Genomic DNA, 18510 nt, shown 5'->3' with positions numbered 1-18510 from the left:
CAATCTAATGCGAACACCCTCGTTTGAAATGCTACTGAAACAAATCCAGTTCTTTAGACTCATATAAATGGTTGACATGTGATGGCTTCCAATATTACGATTGTATTTTCAGTTAGCTTTCCAAACTTTCTCAGTGGATGGATCGTCAGAAAACTGTCAAACGGACTATGTGAAGGTTCACGATGGACCCAATGCAAATTATCCACTGCTTGGAAGGTTTTGCGGGGACGAGCTGCCGAACATAGTCTACTCTACAGGGTCGACTTTATTTGTCGATTTCCACAGTGATCACTACCAGACCAAGCAAGGATTCAATGCAACGTACAGGGCAGTTGATTACAGATACCCTATGACATTTTCAGGTATGAATAATTAATATTTCAAAGGAAAAGGGTGTAACATGTACAGTTATTTCTAAATTACACAGGAAATCCTTGAATGGGGAGTCTGTTTGGCAGACAGGCTGAGTGACATAGACACAAACACAGGTGCAATGTAACAAACACACAAATGACATGACATGTTCTTTGGGGGAATATCCTCAGAGAAAATCACAGCTGTAGCTTGGTGATATCCCCGGATAATATCTTCTGTGAAACATCAAATTACATCGATATACGTGGTAAAACAACATTTAGAAATTCACTTTATTCTAAAATGTAAAAAAAAATATTCAAGGCGGTTCAAAATGAATTCATGATTTGCCAACTGCCTAAGTAAATTGAGTCCGCTGCCAAACGTACAGATGATATTGTTGCGGACTTACTTGATGGGAATGCGATTCATCATTTTATACAATTTATATTACTTCTCTTATGTTAATGTTTCTCTTCTTCAACGGTATTTGCTCTATTCTCATAGAGTCGCTAAGGTTCTTTTACGCTTATGTTGAACTAATGGATTCACTGAACATCTCTTATATTATTCTCTGTACGATAGACGTCTGCCGTCTATTGTAATGAGGTCAATATTGAGTAAATATAAAACGACGTTGTTATGGCATAAACCTGTTCAACTTCACTGTGTAGTACCAGTATAGGAACATTTGTGATCTCTACTGCAATGAATAACTATTCGAGCTATCCAATCATAACCTTTAGAATACCTGTTCGTAATGAATGAGAAAGAAGAAACAGTTGCTGAAGTGATTTTCTTTAGTCAAAATCATAAACAAACAATCATGTTATTGTCGTATCTTCCCTCGCTGTGCTATATGGGCATTCCAACGGCGGTATCAGATTTATTCACAGAAAAATGTTCACATGAAACTTAAATATCCATAATTAGATAGCGGTTTGCATAGAAGTCGTGAAATTTTCAGAATTTGTTTTATCTCTGACTACTCGGAACTTGTGATACTTACTAAACTGACAAGTTTTCAAATACATTTAATCAGTTTGCAGGGATGCGACTGCCAGTTCATTGTACGGATTCGTTCAATCACATACCGGCTACCCAAGTCCAAATTACCCAAAGGAGTCCATGTGTGACATTGCAATCAAAACTATTGGAAACTTCACCGGCGTTTATCTGCAGATCATAGATGTAAATATAGAGCAAAAACGTTCTTCTGATGGAGGTATGTGAAGTATTAAGTGTTGATTATAAAGGAAAGTGAGGGCAACTTTCACATATCGTTTTATACCTTTATTAGTGATGCGGTATATTAAATCGATCAATGTGGTTTTATGATATTGAGAAACATGACGAGACATCGGTGAATCGATAGCGCTTTGAACCCTGGTCATGTGATCTAGGTCCTCGGAAATGTGTTTCTTAAATTCTGTATAATATATTTATTATGTGTTTGCTTTTATTTAATCGAATCTTTGTTCATTTACATCCGGTAGCCTGCATATGTTTCTTATTTGTAAATAATATGAAGATCTCTAAGTCAGAGATCTTTCGCCTGACCTTAGGCAAAAGTACTTCTACGATCGACACATTTTGTATGCCTGTTGACAACTTCCTCAGAATACTTTCGCCAATATAAATGAAAATTGTCATGCTTTATACCCTCTCGAGTATCGCGATTTTGTTAAAATAAAACTATAAACATGTTATCGGCCTTTATCTTGTCGAATTAAATACATACATAACATGAAGGACTTTCTTATATAATGTTTGGTCACAAAGGGGCACTCCAAGCCGCCTCGCTTACCTTAACTCCTACATCTATGGTCGTTTTGCAGAATGTCTACGAACAGACGAATATATCTTGGTCAAAGATGGCGTCAATGGACACGAGCTTGGAGTTGTTTGCGATATGGATGGACAGGTCTTGTTCTCTCCGGACACTGGAACTCTATTCATCCAATTTTACATGGAGAGAGTGAGAGTCCAGCTTGCTTACGGGTTTTTGGCCCGCTATTCTCAGTACTACATCGCCGGTGAGTTAAATAAAACCAAATGCATAAATAGATTAATTCAATGATGAATGTATAATACTATTACTGATGAACAGCTATCACAGGCAAGAATATTAAATTATTTGAAACATATCGCTTCATATTCCAGCAGTAAATCTACTAAAAGAATTACAAAAACAACCAGCAGCGTTCTGCACACATGACTTTTACAAGTCAAAGCTATACCGGTTTAAATGCGTTAATAATGAATTATACATCTTTTTTCCATTAAGACGTATATTCAATAAGCAACAAACCACATTGAGACGGGTTACTACGATATTTTGTCCGGCTCAAGACATGTGTGAATCAAACGGGATGTTCCCTTGAACACATTCAAAAGAGAACTCGTGTTATTTCAATGAAAGACGTACTATTATTGCAGCAACCTTTCGATCGCTTTGTCTACGCCATCAATGTGGCTGAAATATATAAAACCGTATAAGGCGAAATCTTGTTAATGACGTTGTGGTTATGAAAAACCGTTGTAGTCTCCAATATATACAGATTAACCTTGTTCTGGAGATTCATTGACTTTCAATTCATAATTATTACAGCCAATCAGGGCGAGTGTCCTACTGAACAAGGTCTGTTCCTCTGTGGAACTGGAAGATGCATGTCAACACGTGTTCAATGTGATAATTATAATGAACACGATTGGAACTATTTTGGGAAAATTGGATGAGAGTAATTATTAGAAAAATGTAACGAAATCGGAATTTTTAAAGCTGGAATTTTACAAATGATAGAATAGTGTAAATTTTGAAATATTGTTCTCATCGACAAAACTACGAAAACACAACGATTATTGCACACCTCTTTCATCGGATTCATTTAATGAAAAAAGTTTATTTTTGTGTAAATGTACTAAAGAAACGAAACAAAATGTTTAAAATTTCTCTAATTGACGACTTTTGAGTCAGGGCACTTATGATATATCCTTGACTTTTTCGTGAATTTAAGGCTTCATAAACATTAAATTAAGTCAGGGCACATTTTTAAATGACCCTGATTGACTTAACTGTAAATCAATAGAACAGTTTCATTTTGGTCGAGGAAAAGTGACAAACTGAGATTATTACTAGTGTTTCAGTAATGAAGAAACTCCAGACAAGCTCACATATTTTCATTCACATATGAAAATTGTTCATATGTTTGAACAATATTGCATTAGATACTATCATGCAGTGATTCTTAATCATAACATTTCAACAGCTTTGTAAATTTTGAATAAATTTTTAAAGATGGTAAGCAAGTATGGTGTAAGATTAGACATTTTCTAAAATTCTTGAGAAGTTGCGCCAATCCAATTATCCCAATTTAGTTCCAATCGTGTTAATGACTGCGGTGATAACACAGATGAGCATTTATGTGGTATGTTTTCACCCATTTATTCGCTGTCTTTGGTATACCATCAAATCGCTACAGTGTAGCTATATTTGTTTACAGTTGGAAAAAACTGATCGATGGTTTCTTTAATATGTATAGTAGTATGTATTTGTAATGTAATGTAATATATATATATATATATATATATATATATATATATATATATATATATATATATATATATATATATATATATATATATAACATACTATCTCAAATAATAGTTTTTGAATATGTCGTTAAATACTATCTTGGCTTGTGTAAGTCCCTATGTATTTCAGTAATGTCTTGATCTCTTTCGCAGAAAACTGTGCCCTTGGTACTTGTGTAAATGGTGCTACCTGCATCGACCAAGTTAATGGATTCACTTGCGAATGTGCTAGTGGTTTCTATGGACTACACTGCGAATATGGTGAGGTTAATCATATTGTTACTTAGCCTCGTCAGTTATGTGGCTTTTTCTGGCACCGTATGGTCGAAACGTCAGTTATGGTCATTTGTGGCTAAATTGGAAATGATTATGCCACTGTCACTGGTTTAAATCTTAGTGATATAACATATTTAACCTTCCAAGGAATATCGGTAACAAATGTCATAGTGAGGCGCTGTCGACAGGAAATTACAATAGTGTCCGCATTTAGTCCGTATGCCCGTTAAAATTACATCCTGTTCCATTTGGTATGGTTGTGACATTGATATATAACATAAAATAAATGGGAATAAATATTGTAATTCTGTTCTCAGAGTGAGAGAGAGTGAGAGACAGACAGACAGACAGATAGACAGACAGATAGACAGACAGACAGACAGAGTAACAGAGACAGAGAGAGCATAGAGATTGAGAGGGAGAGCAAGGTTAGCTTTTACGTGGAAACTTTGCTCCTTAAAATTTAACGTTTGCACCGACCCTTGCGTGTGCCCTATTGAAGTATGCATTTGTATGTTTAGATTTTAAACAAAACATTACAAAACACGTTATTTTTATAAGTCATCTCTTTGCCTTGCAGGAATCACGACATCAAATGAGTGTATGTCTCAGCCTTGTCAAAATGGTGGAACATGCGAAGACGGTTTCGGACTTACACATGCACTTGCTTGAAAGGGTTTGAGGGACAAAACTGTGAACACAAAGGTAAGCATTTTTGTCGAGAGCTCGGCCCTGGATTTGTTGGTGATTGATACTTACTGAACTCTCCATAACGTATTCTCTTTGTTGTCAGACACCTGTGACGAAGATCTTACTATTGAGGAATACACGGTAATTACGTCACCAAATCACCCTCATGAATACGATACCTACACTTACTGTAACTATAAAGTCGATACATCTAAGAACAAACTGATTGAGGTGAGTTATGATCTTCTTTGAATTCATGACAAAACTGCGTATGGACTCCATAACATGTTTGATGAAATGATGAATTTTTGTTGTTACTGTTATATTAACGAACTCTTTTTGGCTACATAACACTAATAGTTTCATGCAATATACGGCTAGTTTTCAATCGGGTTCGAACCCACAACATACGGCATCAGTCGCCTAGCAGAGAGGCCACAGAGAGAACCGCTCGGCTAAATCTCCACTCCCAAAAAGAGTGGTTCAATAGCCGGCTAAGTTGTTACATTATTCTGACTGAGACCGCTCAACACGTTGTAGAGTTCGTGAAGCACTCACGCACGCATGCTCACTATCACACATCGCACATACAAACTTTATCGAAGCGAAGAAATGAATTCATCGCTTTAACTGGACGAACGATAACCTAGGGGACAATTTTGTCCACCAGCAGATCTACCAACCCAGGGTAGAAAATACGGCTAGTTTTCAATCGGGCAATATTATGCCCTATACTGATTTAGTGGCCCGACTTACCATAGTCTAAAACAATTTTAAAATACCGAGTGCGCTTGTCGAATCAGAAAGACTTTTGGCGAGACTCACATGTTGATGCATAAAGACGAAAAGAATGTTTTAACTATTTTTGGTCAGTGTTCGTCAATTTCATAGGCTTGAACGTACAATTTGTTTTAGATTGATTCCATCATGCTTGATGTGGAAAACTCGCCCGGTTGTTCAAAGGACAGCGTCGCCATATACGATGGCGTCGACACAAACAGCCCTTTACTTGGAGTCTTCTGTGGCAATCAAATTCCTCAAACCCTAAGGACCAGTAGCAACAGTGTTTTCATCCGCTTTGTGTCTGATGGGACTGTAACTGGGAAGGGATACGAAATCAAGCTCGTCCCGATAGTCGACAACGGATTACATTCCTCGACAAGGACTAACTACTCCAGTGAGTAAATAAGATTTATATCGTACACCTATCTGGTAAGTGACCTCGAACTTTTTCTTCTCTTACTTTCTTTTTTTAAATCTTCCAACCTCTTTTTGGGATGGGGTATATTGTTCCTTTTAGGGCCGACCTTTTAAGAAAGTTAAATGGAAATACGCCAGCCTAGAATATTGAATTAATTTCCTGGTGATGCATATCATCTATTAACAGTGGTGTCATTCTTTGATGTACACATCTTTACACGGTTCTCTGTTTGTTAAACATTAGCCTTTTCTACATGCCTCTGCAAGGTGACAATTGACATTGAATCTTCTTTCCGTACAGTAATTGAAGATGCAGAAATCAAGGGCAAAGGTGGCTTTATAAATCTACATCGACATGGCACTGACATTCGTTCTCGTTCTTATAATCTTTCATTAACAACGGAGGATAAGTATTTGAAGAATCATCTGGAATTTCATTACGTCATCCTCTCAGGAGTCCTCGATCCAGGTAATAATATGACTCCTCTAGTTTTGATATGTATAATTAACCATCTTTTTTCATACATTACTATCTGTCATCTCTCTTGCAATTTGTAAATCAGGATCACTCAATAGAGGTTTTTTCTCTAGTACTGGTACTTGTTTGTTTTCTATCTGTGGTGTGTTGGTTGTGTTACATCGAACTTGTCACCATGGAACTTATGACCGTGATGTAGATTATGGCTTTTTATGTTCTCAATTATAAGAAGGTAAAACCACATATTTCTTTCTGGTCCAAAGTGCTTTACTCTTGATACAAGTCGCAATTCTTGACTGATCAGTATATTTTTGTTTGAATTAACATTTTCGTTCCATATCTTTCCGAAATGAACAGACCCAGCATGCAATGTTGATGCCAATACAGGGCGAAATGGCGCAAATATATGACGTTCACAGTATCAACGATGTCAGCATAACCGATGCCCATGAATGCTGTGAGTTGTGCAGGGAACAACAGAGTGTTTGTAAATCATACGCGTACGACAAGGTATACAAACACTGTTGGTTGAAAAATGGAACACCACGACCAACAGCATCAGACCAGTTTGACTCAGGTAAATCCTCGACTTGTTATGCCCTCATTAATCCTCAGTTTTTTTCGTTATTTTTCATTTGGATGAATATATCTGTGGATATTTGAACAGATAAACGTATTTGAAGCAATGCAAAATTGAACTTATAACTGCCAGTAGCATAATAACCCAGCACATAATAACCACAACAAATAGTAGCCATTGCAGATTTTCACTTGATAATCATGAAAGTCACTGTCCCTCCGTTACAGTCATATTCTACAATGTTTGTCTTTCAGGCATCACCACACACTGCGATGACAAACGTGAACGTGTGCACGTGTACGAGAATAATATTCTTGTTGGAATAGTTTGCGACGGGGACCAAGGATCATCTTTTGATATACACGGCAACTGACACTTGTGTTACATCTGACTGATGAACTAGTGGAAGATGAGAGGAAATTACTGGCAGGCTACACACTTTACACAAACGCAGGTGAGTTATGATTTAGTGGGTCACTTTTACTATCACATTTCTGAGTACTCAACATGTACATTAATTAAGTCAATAGAGTATTTCAATTGTGATCTAAAAATAGTAATATAAATAGAAAATTCAAGTAGACAATTAGAACATATTTCGTTTTCTCCATATTTATATTATTTCAAATGTCTTACATAATTGACAAAGATTTATACTGGTAAACAATCAGTGTGTTTAATAATCAATTTGTAGAATATTTTATTCGTCAGTTCTGAATAGACATTTTGTTGGGTTACTTCGTCATTCCCTATAAATTACAACTCCTACCATATGCATTATATCCATATTGCGTCATTCACGTTACTTAATCCCTCCTACAACCCCCGACTCCACGTATTAAGCGAGGGTGATAAGACACTTGAGCTCCATTCCATATCTAAGATAACGTGTAGCAATCTTCAGATGTACGATCAGGTCCATTAGTCTGATTTCTATTTTTGTGGAGCAGATAAAAATGGTTTATGCCCTAGCGCTGATGACTTCCTGTGTAACAACAATCGATGTATACCGAGGTATCTTACTGCAGACTTTTTCGACCACTGTGGCGATGGATCTGATATTCCACATACAACTACTGATTATGCTGGTAAGAATTAAAAACAGTCATCGGACAAATCATGATCTGTTTGACAGAGTCTCTTATAAAATTGTATATTCTGTATTTTTAGCGTAGAAAGGGTCTACATACCATTTCAACTGAAATTATTTTGATCATTGTCATTATGTGTTTCGGTATAACAATGATCCTCCTCGAATTTTCACCGCTTATATCTTTACAGCCAGGTGATGTTTGAGTCGCAACGTCAACGAGACACTGTGATATTTGAAAGAGCGTGTTGCAATCGAATAAAGCAATATTTGTTCCAGTTATCAGTTCAACGACATTAATATTAAATGTGATTTTTGTGAAAACGATCGAGTAGAGGTAGAAGAATGTAGCTGGTGTCGACTGCTTTATTTTAGAATGACAATCAGCAATCTGAAAAAACAAATTTCATCAATTTAACAAGAAACAGCAAACTTGATCACAGAGATGACAAATTTTATTGAGAATAGAGTATCAAAGTATCACCAAACGGTACAACGAGTGATTCCAAATTTACACAAAATCCATTTCGTCGATGGTCTTTATTATTAGTAAATCCTATTTATGTATTTGTTCTCCCAATTTAGAAATTTCTTCGTACTCAGATATTATACATCTCGAAAAATAATTTATCATTGCACTGGATATATTCATCTTAGTTTGTTTGTTTTGTTTTGTTTTGTTTTTTTTTGCTACAGAAACATCTACGACGGGGTTGGACAACAGTAGCGAATTAGTTTACTTATCAGCCGGTAAGTCATCTACCTTTTAATGATTATCCTTTATTTCATGAAGTAATTTTGAAGGCAATTCTTGGTTGGTCACACAGTATATATTCTAAGAAATAGGAATATAATCTTAACTTCTTTATAGAATCTGTTAATTTACAGTATACGATTTATGGTTGATAAATAACATAATTTCAACAATATTAAACCATGAATTAGTTGATAAAAAGATATTCAGCTCACACCATGCATGATTCATTTCAATAATCGGCCTTAGATATCACTAATATTTCGAAAAAATTATCATTTCGATCATTTTAATATTTTCAGTTTAACTAAGAAACCTTAAGGCTTATGATTGTAAAGACTTTATTAAGCTATGTAATCTTTTCACGACAGTGTATTTTTGTAGGCGTGAAAAATGATACAGCAAACATCACAGTAATTAAACATGAATACCCCTATTAATGTTTTTCTACAAATAAAAAAAACATCATTTTACCTCGACATGAAAGACGAAACGTAGAAAATTCATGTCTTGGCATATGAACTGGCGCCGTACTATGTCACGATTAGAGCTAGGCTAATCAGTTGATATTCTTTCTCTGTACAGCACAACAATTGTACATATCTTTAGGAGTCGCATTTCTACTGGTAGTCATCTGTGTGGGTGTCACATCATATGTGAGTAATGTGGACTAAGTTGTAAGTACTTTGACTCAAATAGAAAAATACATGTGCCTGTGACATAAAAGAAAACAACTAACACTCACTAGTTTCCCAAACCATGCGAGGTGCGTTAAATAATACTACTAATAATATAATTTTAATATGCTGAATGCGTTAGTGCGCAACGAACTTTTTGTAAAATCTTTCAGTAACATTTGATAGCATTCAACTATGGCACTCTTGTATTGAGTCCATTGTATACAAACATTTTGAGAAAGGGATGGATCAGAATATGTGAACACTCCTGTAATTATTATATCAAATCTCTATGTATGTGATGTACTCATTTTGTTCTGTAAACGCTTTTCGTGTACACGCAGTCTTAATCATTTACATGGTAGGATGTTGGAATATGCGATACTTTTGATGATTGCTGTCAGGTAATCACAGTTCATAGAATAGTTTTAATGATTTAGAAGAAATCTTCGTTGCAATAGTATGCCCTTTCAGCTTTCGGAGCAAATATTTTACGTGCAATGCTGCGCTTTTTAACCTATCAGGGTATTACATAATACAGGATCATGCAGTACTTTTGAAGATATGAACGTTTACTAACCTATCATTGTGTTCTTGTGGAAATATTTCACATTTCAGTGCCTTTGCAGACACATTGATAAGCTACCTAACTGTCTGAATCGTATCCTGCTCGATTATGGCATATACAGACTGATGACCGACAAATACGGAACGGGTGTAAGGGAACAATCTATTCCTGAAATCCAGGACCACAGTTTAGATGAGGAAAAACCTATAAGCTCGATAGTGCCAATGTATGGACATTTAAAACAGAAAACGACGTCCGTGTGACATATCCTGGCTTTGTATGTCAGCATAAAAAGGACTGTTGTCCTATTGAATTTAGGAGATTGGTCCTAGCAAAGCAATCGCTTCTTATATGTAGTATAGCTTCGAACGATACATTTGTGGTACATAGTTTATCATTTTTATGTAACATAGCATGTAAATACGTATTGTATAGTCGATAAAAATATTGTATTCAAGAATATTGCTTGGTATAAACTTTACCAGTCTGCTGATGTTGAATTCATTGTATGTCAGCAACGAAATATTGTTGTTCTATCGAATTTAGGATATTGTGCAAATAAACAATCATATTATACAGGCAGATTTTAGTCCCACTGTATCATTTTATATCATCAGCCACACAATAATAATATGTCTTATATTGTTGATAAAAATTACTAGTTCCAAGATCATCGATTGGTTTAAACCTTTACCAACCAGCTGATGCTGAGTTCATTGGGGAGGACGGTATCTATAATTACATATGAGTAAAATTTTATTGGAATGGCAATATTTTCCTGACATTGCTATTTTATACCATACGTTCATATACGTAGGATTATTAATAGTTTAACTATGTTTCTTTGATTACACAAATATGTACATTGTAGAATGTGTTTGTATACGTCGTTTTGGGGTTCGTTTTAAAGGGTATAAGTGCGACACTGATGCTTAGCGTTTGCTTTCTGTGTCTGCTGTGTATTTTTTGTGATGATTGTCCAATATACTACATCCGATTTAGTTTTTATGTTTTCCTCTTATTTCCGACACTATTGCCAATTTCGAAAATTATTGAATCGAAAATAAGTTACTAATGACCATAAAATGAGATAGTCACAGTAGTTGCAGCAGCCGTAAAAAGTATAAAAATAGGCACAATTGCATTTTGCTGTATATTCAAATGGTATATTCTGTAGTACATATTGTAAAAGCACATTTTATGACCTATTTTATCATTTTGATATCATCAGCCGCTCAAAGTAGGAATCATATTGTTGATAAAAAAAATATTTATTTATTAACATCGCTTAGTTAAATCGGCTGATCTTTGGTTTATTGATGAGGTTGACACGTACATTTAAAAAAATACAATTTAATCGAAAGGGAAATACTTTCCTCACATTCTTATTATAGACCAAAAGTACAAATACGTAGGCTACAATAATAGTTCAGCTTATTTTTCGTCTTATTTTCAACAATAGTGTCAATTCAAAAGATTATAATACGTATAATACGTCACTAATATAAGTAATTCATCGTACTGGCAGCCGCCGTGTAAAGTCTAAAAATGTGCACGATTGGATTTTAAATATTTCAATTACTTTTTTGTATCACTGCATAATGAAATCATTCTTAAAATCAGTGGTTTACAGAAATAGATTATTATATGCTGCAAAGAAAATTTAGACTTAACAGCTTTATCAAAATTTAAAAGAGAAAAAGTATTAATAGTCGGTCTTTATTTAAAATTTAACACTCAATCATTACACATATGATTTTGGTCATATTGTGTATTTGTGTTTTTTACTGTTTGCTATTTGGTTAAATTTTTTAGTTTCAAAATAAATCCATAGTATCAAAGTTATGTTCATGTTAAATGGATTGTAACCAAGCACGTCTTTCAAGAAGATTTTTTTTTCTACACATTGTTACCGTTTTAAAGGATAAAACGTGGTCTTCTCTGTATTTGCGTGGCTTTTCACGTAAAAATGTTCATGATTCATTCGATTGAGATCCCCTCCTGAGGTTTTGCGTTTAGGTCTTTTCAGAAGTTAAGGCAAAAAGAAAAATTTTGTGTTTCTCAACAATGTCAACTACCGGCAAAACCTTTATTTTCAAAAATCACAATACACAAACATGACTGTCGGCTACAAATACAGAGGGGAAAATATATATATTTATGTTGCCACACATATCTCTCCTTGACAATACTTTTCCGATTAGTGAATTTATTCTAGTGAATTTCCTGTACCCGTTACGAAAAGGATATAAGCAATCGTTGTTTGTTTTCGTGTCCTAAGATGTATCTTGCGAGCTAAAAACTACAATATGAGTTGTGTTGCGTATCATTAATTCAAAGAGGTTTTGGATGACAAACAAAGCTTCTTCAGGAAGTGCGTGTTTATTAGTTTTAATAACTTTAGGAAGTGCATGTTTATTAGTTTTAATGACTGCCACTAAGGACGAGTTATTATACCCACCAATGTAGTCAGATTATTGTAAATATTGCTTCTTATATATAAGGGGTGACTACAAAATACGATTCATTTGCATATGTCTCCAAGTAGTTGCTCCTACACTACTAGCCTTTACTTTTGTATCATCTGTATTAAACATTGTGATTAATACATCAATTATATCAGTTTTACACATCTTTTAGTAAAGTGATATTCGGATATTTAGATAAAAGTAAATAACATGTTTACCCTTAAACGTGATCTAACATATTACTATTTTATGTATTTTATTATTATTATCCATTTATCCTTCGGTACGATATCCTCGTGCTTGTATTCCTTTAATCATTTTATCGTAGCTACGTCCTTCAAGCTGCAACTTCATTAAAATCCCGTTAAGTTATTAGCGTATCACTATCCGATAATCAATTCTACTGCAGGAAGCGTCCTCTGACCTCCCATAAATACAAAGCGTTAGCGTGAGGGCGCCGGATGTTGTTTCTGAAAAGGGTAGCCCGGGGTCAAGGTAAGCCGATTGTTGTTTTTCACTGTTATTTAATTGAGTTGACCCGAGTGCAGAAAAATACCCTTTGACACATGCACAGCATTGCTGCACAATAAATCACTGCTACAAAACCATTGTATTTTTTCTATTTGATATGCATAGTTAATCAGCAAGCTAGCATAGTAGAAATAGAGCATCCATTAAAACTTCAGGTTGTTAAACTTATGTTCAAAATTTATTCACAAATTTGCTAGGGTCTCTCACACAGCAAGACTTTTTGATATACGGTTATGTGATTGTCTATGGCCAATGACAGTAGTACAAGTACAAGTTTTCATATCAGTTCGTGATTTATTCTTAATCGTAATTCAATTCAATAAACGAGACTACCCTAATGTAATACCATTATGTGTACATTTACCTTTGGAAAATGTTGCACTGGTCCATGAATGCTATGGACATGAAATCGACTCGACGTTGATTCTCAAATATCAACAGCAAACAGAGGTGATTGATACGACGTTAAATGAAATTACAAAGTATTGTTGTCACCATGGCAAGTTTGGCATAACGCATCGTTAATGCGGCCACAGGTTAAGCCATGCTTAATACTGATATCGGGTCAAAAACAACCATGACAACCACTGCTGGGTCATAAACTTTTCGCAGATATATGCTTTACAATGACGTCAGCACAAAAATCTTGCCATGTGACCATAAAGTGTATTGATGTCTATGTTCGTCATCCTTCGACAATCTTTGAGGAACTTTACACCAGCGGGTTTAAAGATTAGAGTTTTCGGTGTAAAATGCTTCACGATATATCAGCACGGCCATAGCTATTGGCAATAGGGCAACATAATATAACGTCGCATGTGCCGCCCAGGCGACTCACAGCAATTAAATAAGAAAAGAGTATGGAACACACTTCGACAACAAATAACGAAATTACATTAAAGTCGTAATAAATATGCAGCTTGACCTTTAAAAATACCCCGTCCAATTAAACACTCATTGTCGTCGTGTATGGCAGAATCAACTATTGAAGCACGGTGACATGATCTCGAGTTGTATAAGAAATGTTCTGATGCAAACTTCACATCAAGCATATTTACTGCCCTGACTAAACGACAGCCTGACAGCCGCTCGATTTTTGTTCCTTGCCTGGCATGGTTTTCCAACGTTCATTATTGTTTGTTTGTGTGTGTGTTTGTTTGTTTATTCCAGTTTCTTGGTACGTTGTTTGTATGTACGTTTAAAAAAGCAAAATCACAGCACACAAAATCATTGACATTTCCACTGCAGAAACCTTATCACGAATACACCATTTATCCTTGTACAATGCGTCTGCAAACATACAATTTTCGTTTCTAGCTGAAAAACTGTTCTTAATTTCTTTTAGTTGAATGCAAAGAACGAAAAATCATTAATACCGCCACAGATGTCAAATCACCTTTTTACCCAAAAGATTACCCGATCTACAAAATATGTGAATATTCCTACGAAACGGGATTGGAACAACTTATAATGGTAAGATTATAATGCGTTCAAGTTAAAGCTAACTGCCGCAATTTCACTTTACTATTTTTGAATTAATTCAATCACTATTTTTTCTTATTGTCTATTGTTACCAGTATTGATAGTTGTAAGTTTATATGAAAAACCCGTTTTATTGAACTATAAGGTGATAAATTACTTTGCCGGTATGTCATTACATAGCTGAACTCATCAGATTTTGAGTTGGAAATGTCAGAGGGATGTACTGAAGACTACCTGTCAGTGTTCGACGGAAGTGACGAAACTGGTCCGCATCTCGGTATATATATTGTGGGAACAAGATTCAAGCACCCATCACAACGACTGGACGGCGAATATTCCTGAAGTTCAGATCAGACGGGTCGATCACTGCCAAGGGTTTCCATTTGGTAGTCACGCCAATTCAAGATGATGGTACACCCTTATCAACGAGGACTGATTACACAGGTCAGCATGTGATCGTAATTTGTTTAATGTTTAGGCTGACTGCTTGACAGTAGCTCCGGACACATATCAACGGTTGAAAAGTAAAGATAAAGTCTGTAGTGTTAATGCAACACCTCGTCGCTCAGGTCTTCATAAGTTTGCGTACAGAATGTCGTAGAGCCGTCAGGTATAGAATAGTGCAGCACACTGCATTATCGTACAGTACAGTACAGTACAGTACAGTACAGTACAGTACAGTACAGTACAGTACAGTACAGTACAGTTCAATATAATACACTTTCGGTATCAGAAGACGCGAAGTCCAATAGCTTTGACGTGGAGTACAATAACTTAAGGTATTATTGAACGGTATTTGACCTTTGCCCTCACAACCCTTTTCGTCAACACGGGGAAAACAAAGAGAAACTTTTACATTTTTTAGAAAAATATATACTTCATAGCATTCATTACTTAAGGAATTAAATCAGGGTCAGTCCAAAACTTGTGAAATCGAGTGAAATTATGCTGCTGACGTACAATTTCTACCATGTGCACTGCACAGCTTGGGTTGAAATTTCGTTCTGTGCGCTCAGCAGTCGCGCTCAAAGCGTTCCCGTCTCCTTGCGATCGCTCACTACGGTGCGCGACGGGCATCAAAAAAGCCCGTCCAAAAGGCACTTTAATTTGGAAGCTTTTCTTGTTAAGTTGGACTAAAAAGGTGTAAAATATAATGTTATTTACATATTACAAGGATTTATGTCATCGTACATCGTACGCTACGGTATTGTCGCGTCTCGGACAATACTCCGCTGCAAGGTGTACTTGGACATAAATCCCGGTATTGGGGAATAACCTTATAGTACAGTACAGTAAAATGTAGTACATTACAGTACAGAACAGCAGAGTACACTACAGTACAGTACATTACAGTATAGTACAGTACAGTACAGTACAGTACAGTACAGTACAGCACAGTACAGTACACTACACTACGATACAGTACAGTACAGTACAGTACAGTACGGTACGGTACGGTACGGTACGGTACAGTACAGCACAGCACAGAACAGTACAGTACAGTACAGTACAGTACAGTACAGTACAGTACATTATAGTACAGCACAGTACAGTACAGTACAGTACAGTACATCATAGTACAGCACAGTACAGTACAGTACAGAACAGTACACAGTACTGCTAAAATTGCACAATATTATTTTGATTTTCGGAAATAAAACGAGAACACGCTCTCTATAGCCATTGTGAAACCATGGATAGCATCACAAAAGTTTCTATGAAAAAGCCATGCAAAAATGCCCATCTCCTCTCCATCGACCAGCTCCTTGCCTTGATATTACTGGTGTCATGCTATCTTTTTTATTTTTTCGAAATAATTTGGTCTATTCCATGATTCCATTTCTAACTTATTTGACCTTTGTGCGCTACAGTCCAGGAAGATGAAGAAACAAAAGCGAGAGGTGGTATACTGTATTCTCACCGAGACTACCCGAACGGTTCCGAACCTGTGTGGAAGAAAATTACGAGCTAGAGATCAGGAACGACAGAGTGTACAATCAAACATATGTGAAATTTACAGATATCACTTTTTCTGAGATGATCGATCAAGGTAGGATGCCACTTATACATACATACATACGTACGTACACTCACACACACACACACAGACACTAACACACACACATATATACACACACGGACAGACAGACAGACATTGCTATGACATTAGCCCACGTGTTTACACATGTGAGCTAAAAAACGAGTCTGTGCCTGAATATCTTCATTGTCTTTAAGGTCACAAGATATTATATGACCAAGGTATTTGTAAATATAACATAAGTCAGTAGTCTACCATTTAGATAAATTGGAACGGGTTTGAGTTTCCGAACACCAAGGTTGAAATAACATATACACTGTCTTTTTCTCATTAAAAAATATCGAGTTTGTGTTGCCAATGACCACAAACAATTGACTAAAATTTGCTGACCGTTAGCTCCAGTAGAAAAAATAACTATATCGTCAGCATAAATTAAATGGTTCACCCTGTAATCGCCAAGAAGACATCCGAACGACAGCATTGAGAGATTCCTACTGAGATCATCTAAGTAAACTGTTAAAAATATCGGTGATGAAATTCCGCCCTGCTTAACTCCGTTTTCTAGACTGGAATGGTTCAGATAAAGTACCATTCCATTTAACAACAAAATCTTGAAATGTGTATAAATAGAACAGAATTTTAATTAAGTAAGGCTTAACTCCCTTGACATCAATTTCTGAAAAAAGAACGTCGTGACGAACATAATCAAACGCTTTGGAAGCGTCCTAAAAATAACAAAAACAGGCGTGTTACGATGTTTATAATAACTCAAAATCTCCTTCAATACAAAAATAGCCATATCAGTACCATGTTCTGGTTTAAATCCAAACTGATGGTTGGTAGTAGAAAGGCAATCCATGGAGCGATTTAACCAACCCTCTCCAACAATTAGAAACCGTTGTTGCAACAGCAACGGGGCGATAATTAGACTTTTCAGAAATATCGCCACCTGGGTTTTGGGTATAGGAACTAAAACAGTCGTCATAATTTGCCTTGGGACAAACCATGAATAAGAATGGCCGTGAAACAAAGAGACACAATAGAACACACACCCGAGACGGTGCATATTTTAGATGTTCAGGGGTGATCTCATCGATACCAGATGATGCACCTGTTTTCAGATTTGTAATCAAATCACTAATTTCATCATGGTGCACAAGCATATCCTGACAAAACGGAATGTTAGGTAGAACAGGTGTAAAGTCTACCAAGTTTTTGTCAAAATATTCTTATAATGATTTCTCCACATATTCACAACTTCTGCATCACCTGTACAACCATCTACCGATAAAGGAGTTGGTGTTTTACCTTTACGCTTAGCAACCTCTTTCCAGTACACTTTTTGATCATTATTTAAGCTCTCTGCTAAAGCTTGCGCACGAAGTTCTATCTCGGCTTTCTTGCATTGAGCAAGTTGCCGTTTGAACTACGCCCTCGACTTGCGCATTAGCTCAAACAAAGGCCCGGATTTAGGAGACCCATGATCTCTCCAGAACAGAAAGTCACTTCGGGCTTTATTCGTGACTATCTTTAACTAATGTATTCCAACCTGGGACAGAATGATTATTGGAACACGCAGTTTCGGAATAGACCTCTCTGCTGCAGATTTTAAAGCAGAGACAATGTCATTATAGCACATATCAATATCATCGAATGGACACAACAGTTAGGGCCTGTGCAAACTAATGCTTCAACGGGCACTGTTTCCTCTTGTCATTCCTCTTGTCATT

General features: G+C 36.0%; 1 protein-coding gene and 1 long non-coding RNA gene across 2 annotated transcripts in view; one reads left to right on the top strand and one right to left on the bottom strand.

Annotated features, from left to right (window-relative positions):
- LOC139129785 (uncharacterized) overlaps positions 1-18510 on the bottom strand; it is a 62222-nt gene that overhangs the window by 23324 nt on the left and 20388 nt on the right. The window lies entirely within an intron of this gene.
- Positions 89-7002, top strand: LOC139130245 (bone morphogenetic protein 1-like). Its single transcript, XM_070695995.1, has 8 exons — positions 89-362; positions 1397-1579; positions 4102-4209; positions 4805-4929; positions 5018-5145; positions 5830-6091; positions 6416-6583; positions 6950-7002. The coding sequence occupies exons 4-8, from the start codon at positions 4857-4859 to the stop codon at positions 7000-7002; spliced, it is 684 nt and encodes a 227-aa protein (XP_070552096.1). The 5' UTR covers positions 89-362; positions 1397-1579; positions 4102-4209; positions 4805-4856.

This window comes from Ptychodera flava, chromosome 3, assembly GCF_041260155.1.
Source record: "Ptychodera flava strain L36383 chromosome 3, AS_Pfla_20210202, whole genome shotgun sequence".
Lineage (NCBI taxonomy): Eukaryota > Metazoa > Hemichordata > Enteropneusta > Ptychoderidae > Ptychodera > Ptychodera flava.
The sequence above is the reverse complement of the archived record's forward strand: the minus strand, read 5'-3'. Positions and strand labels throughout refer to the sequence as shown.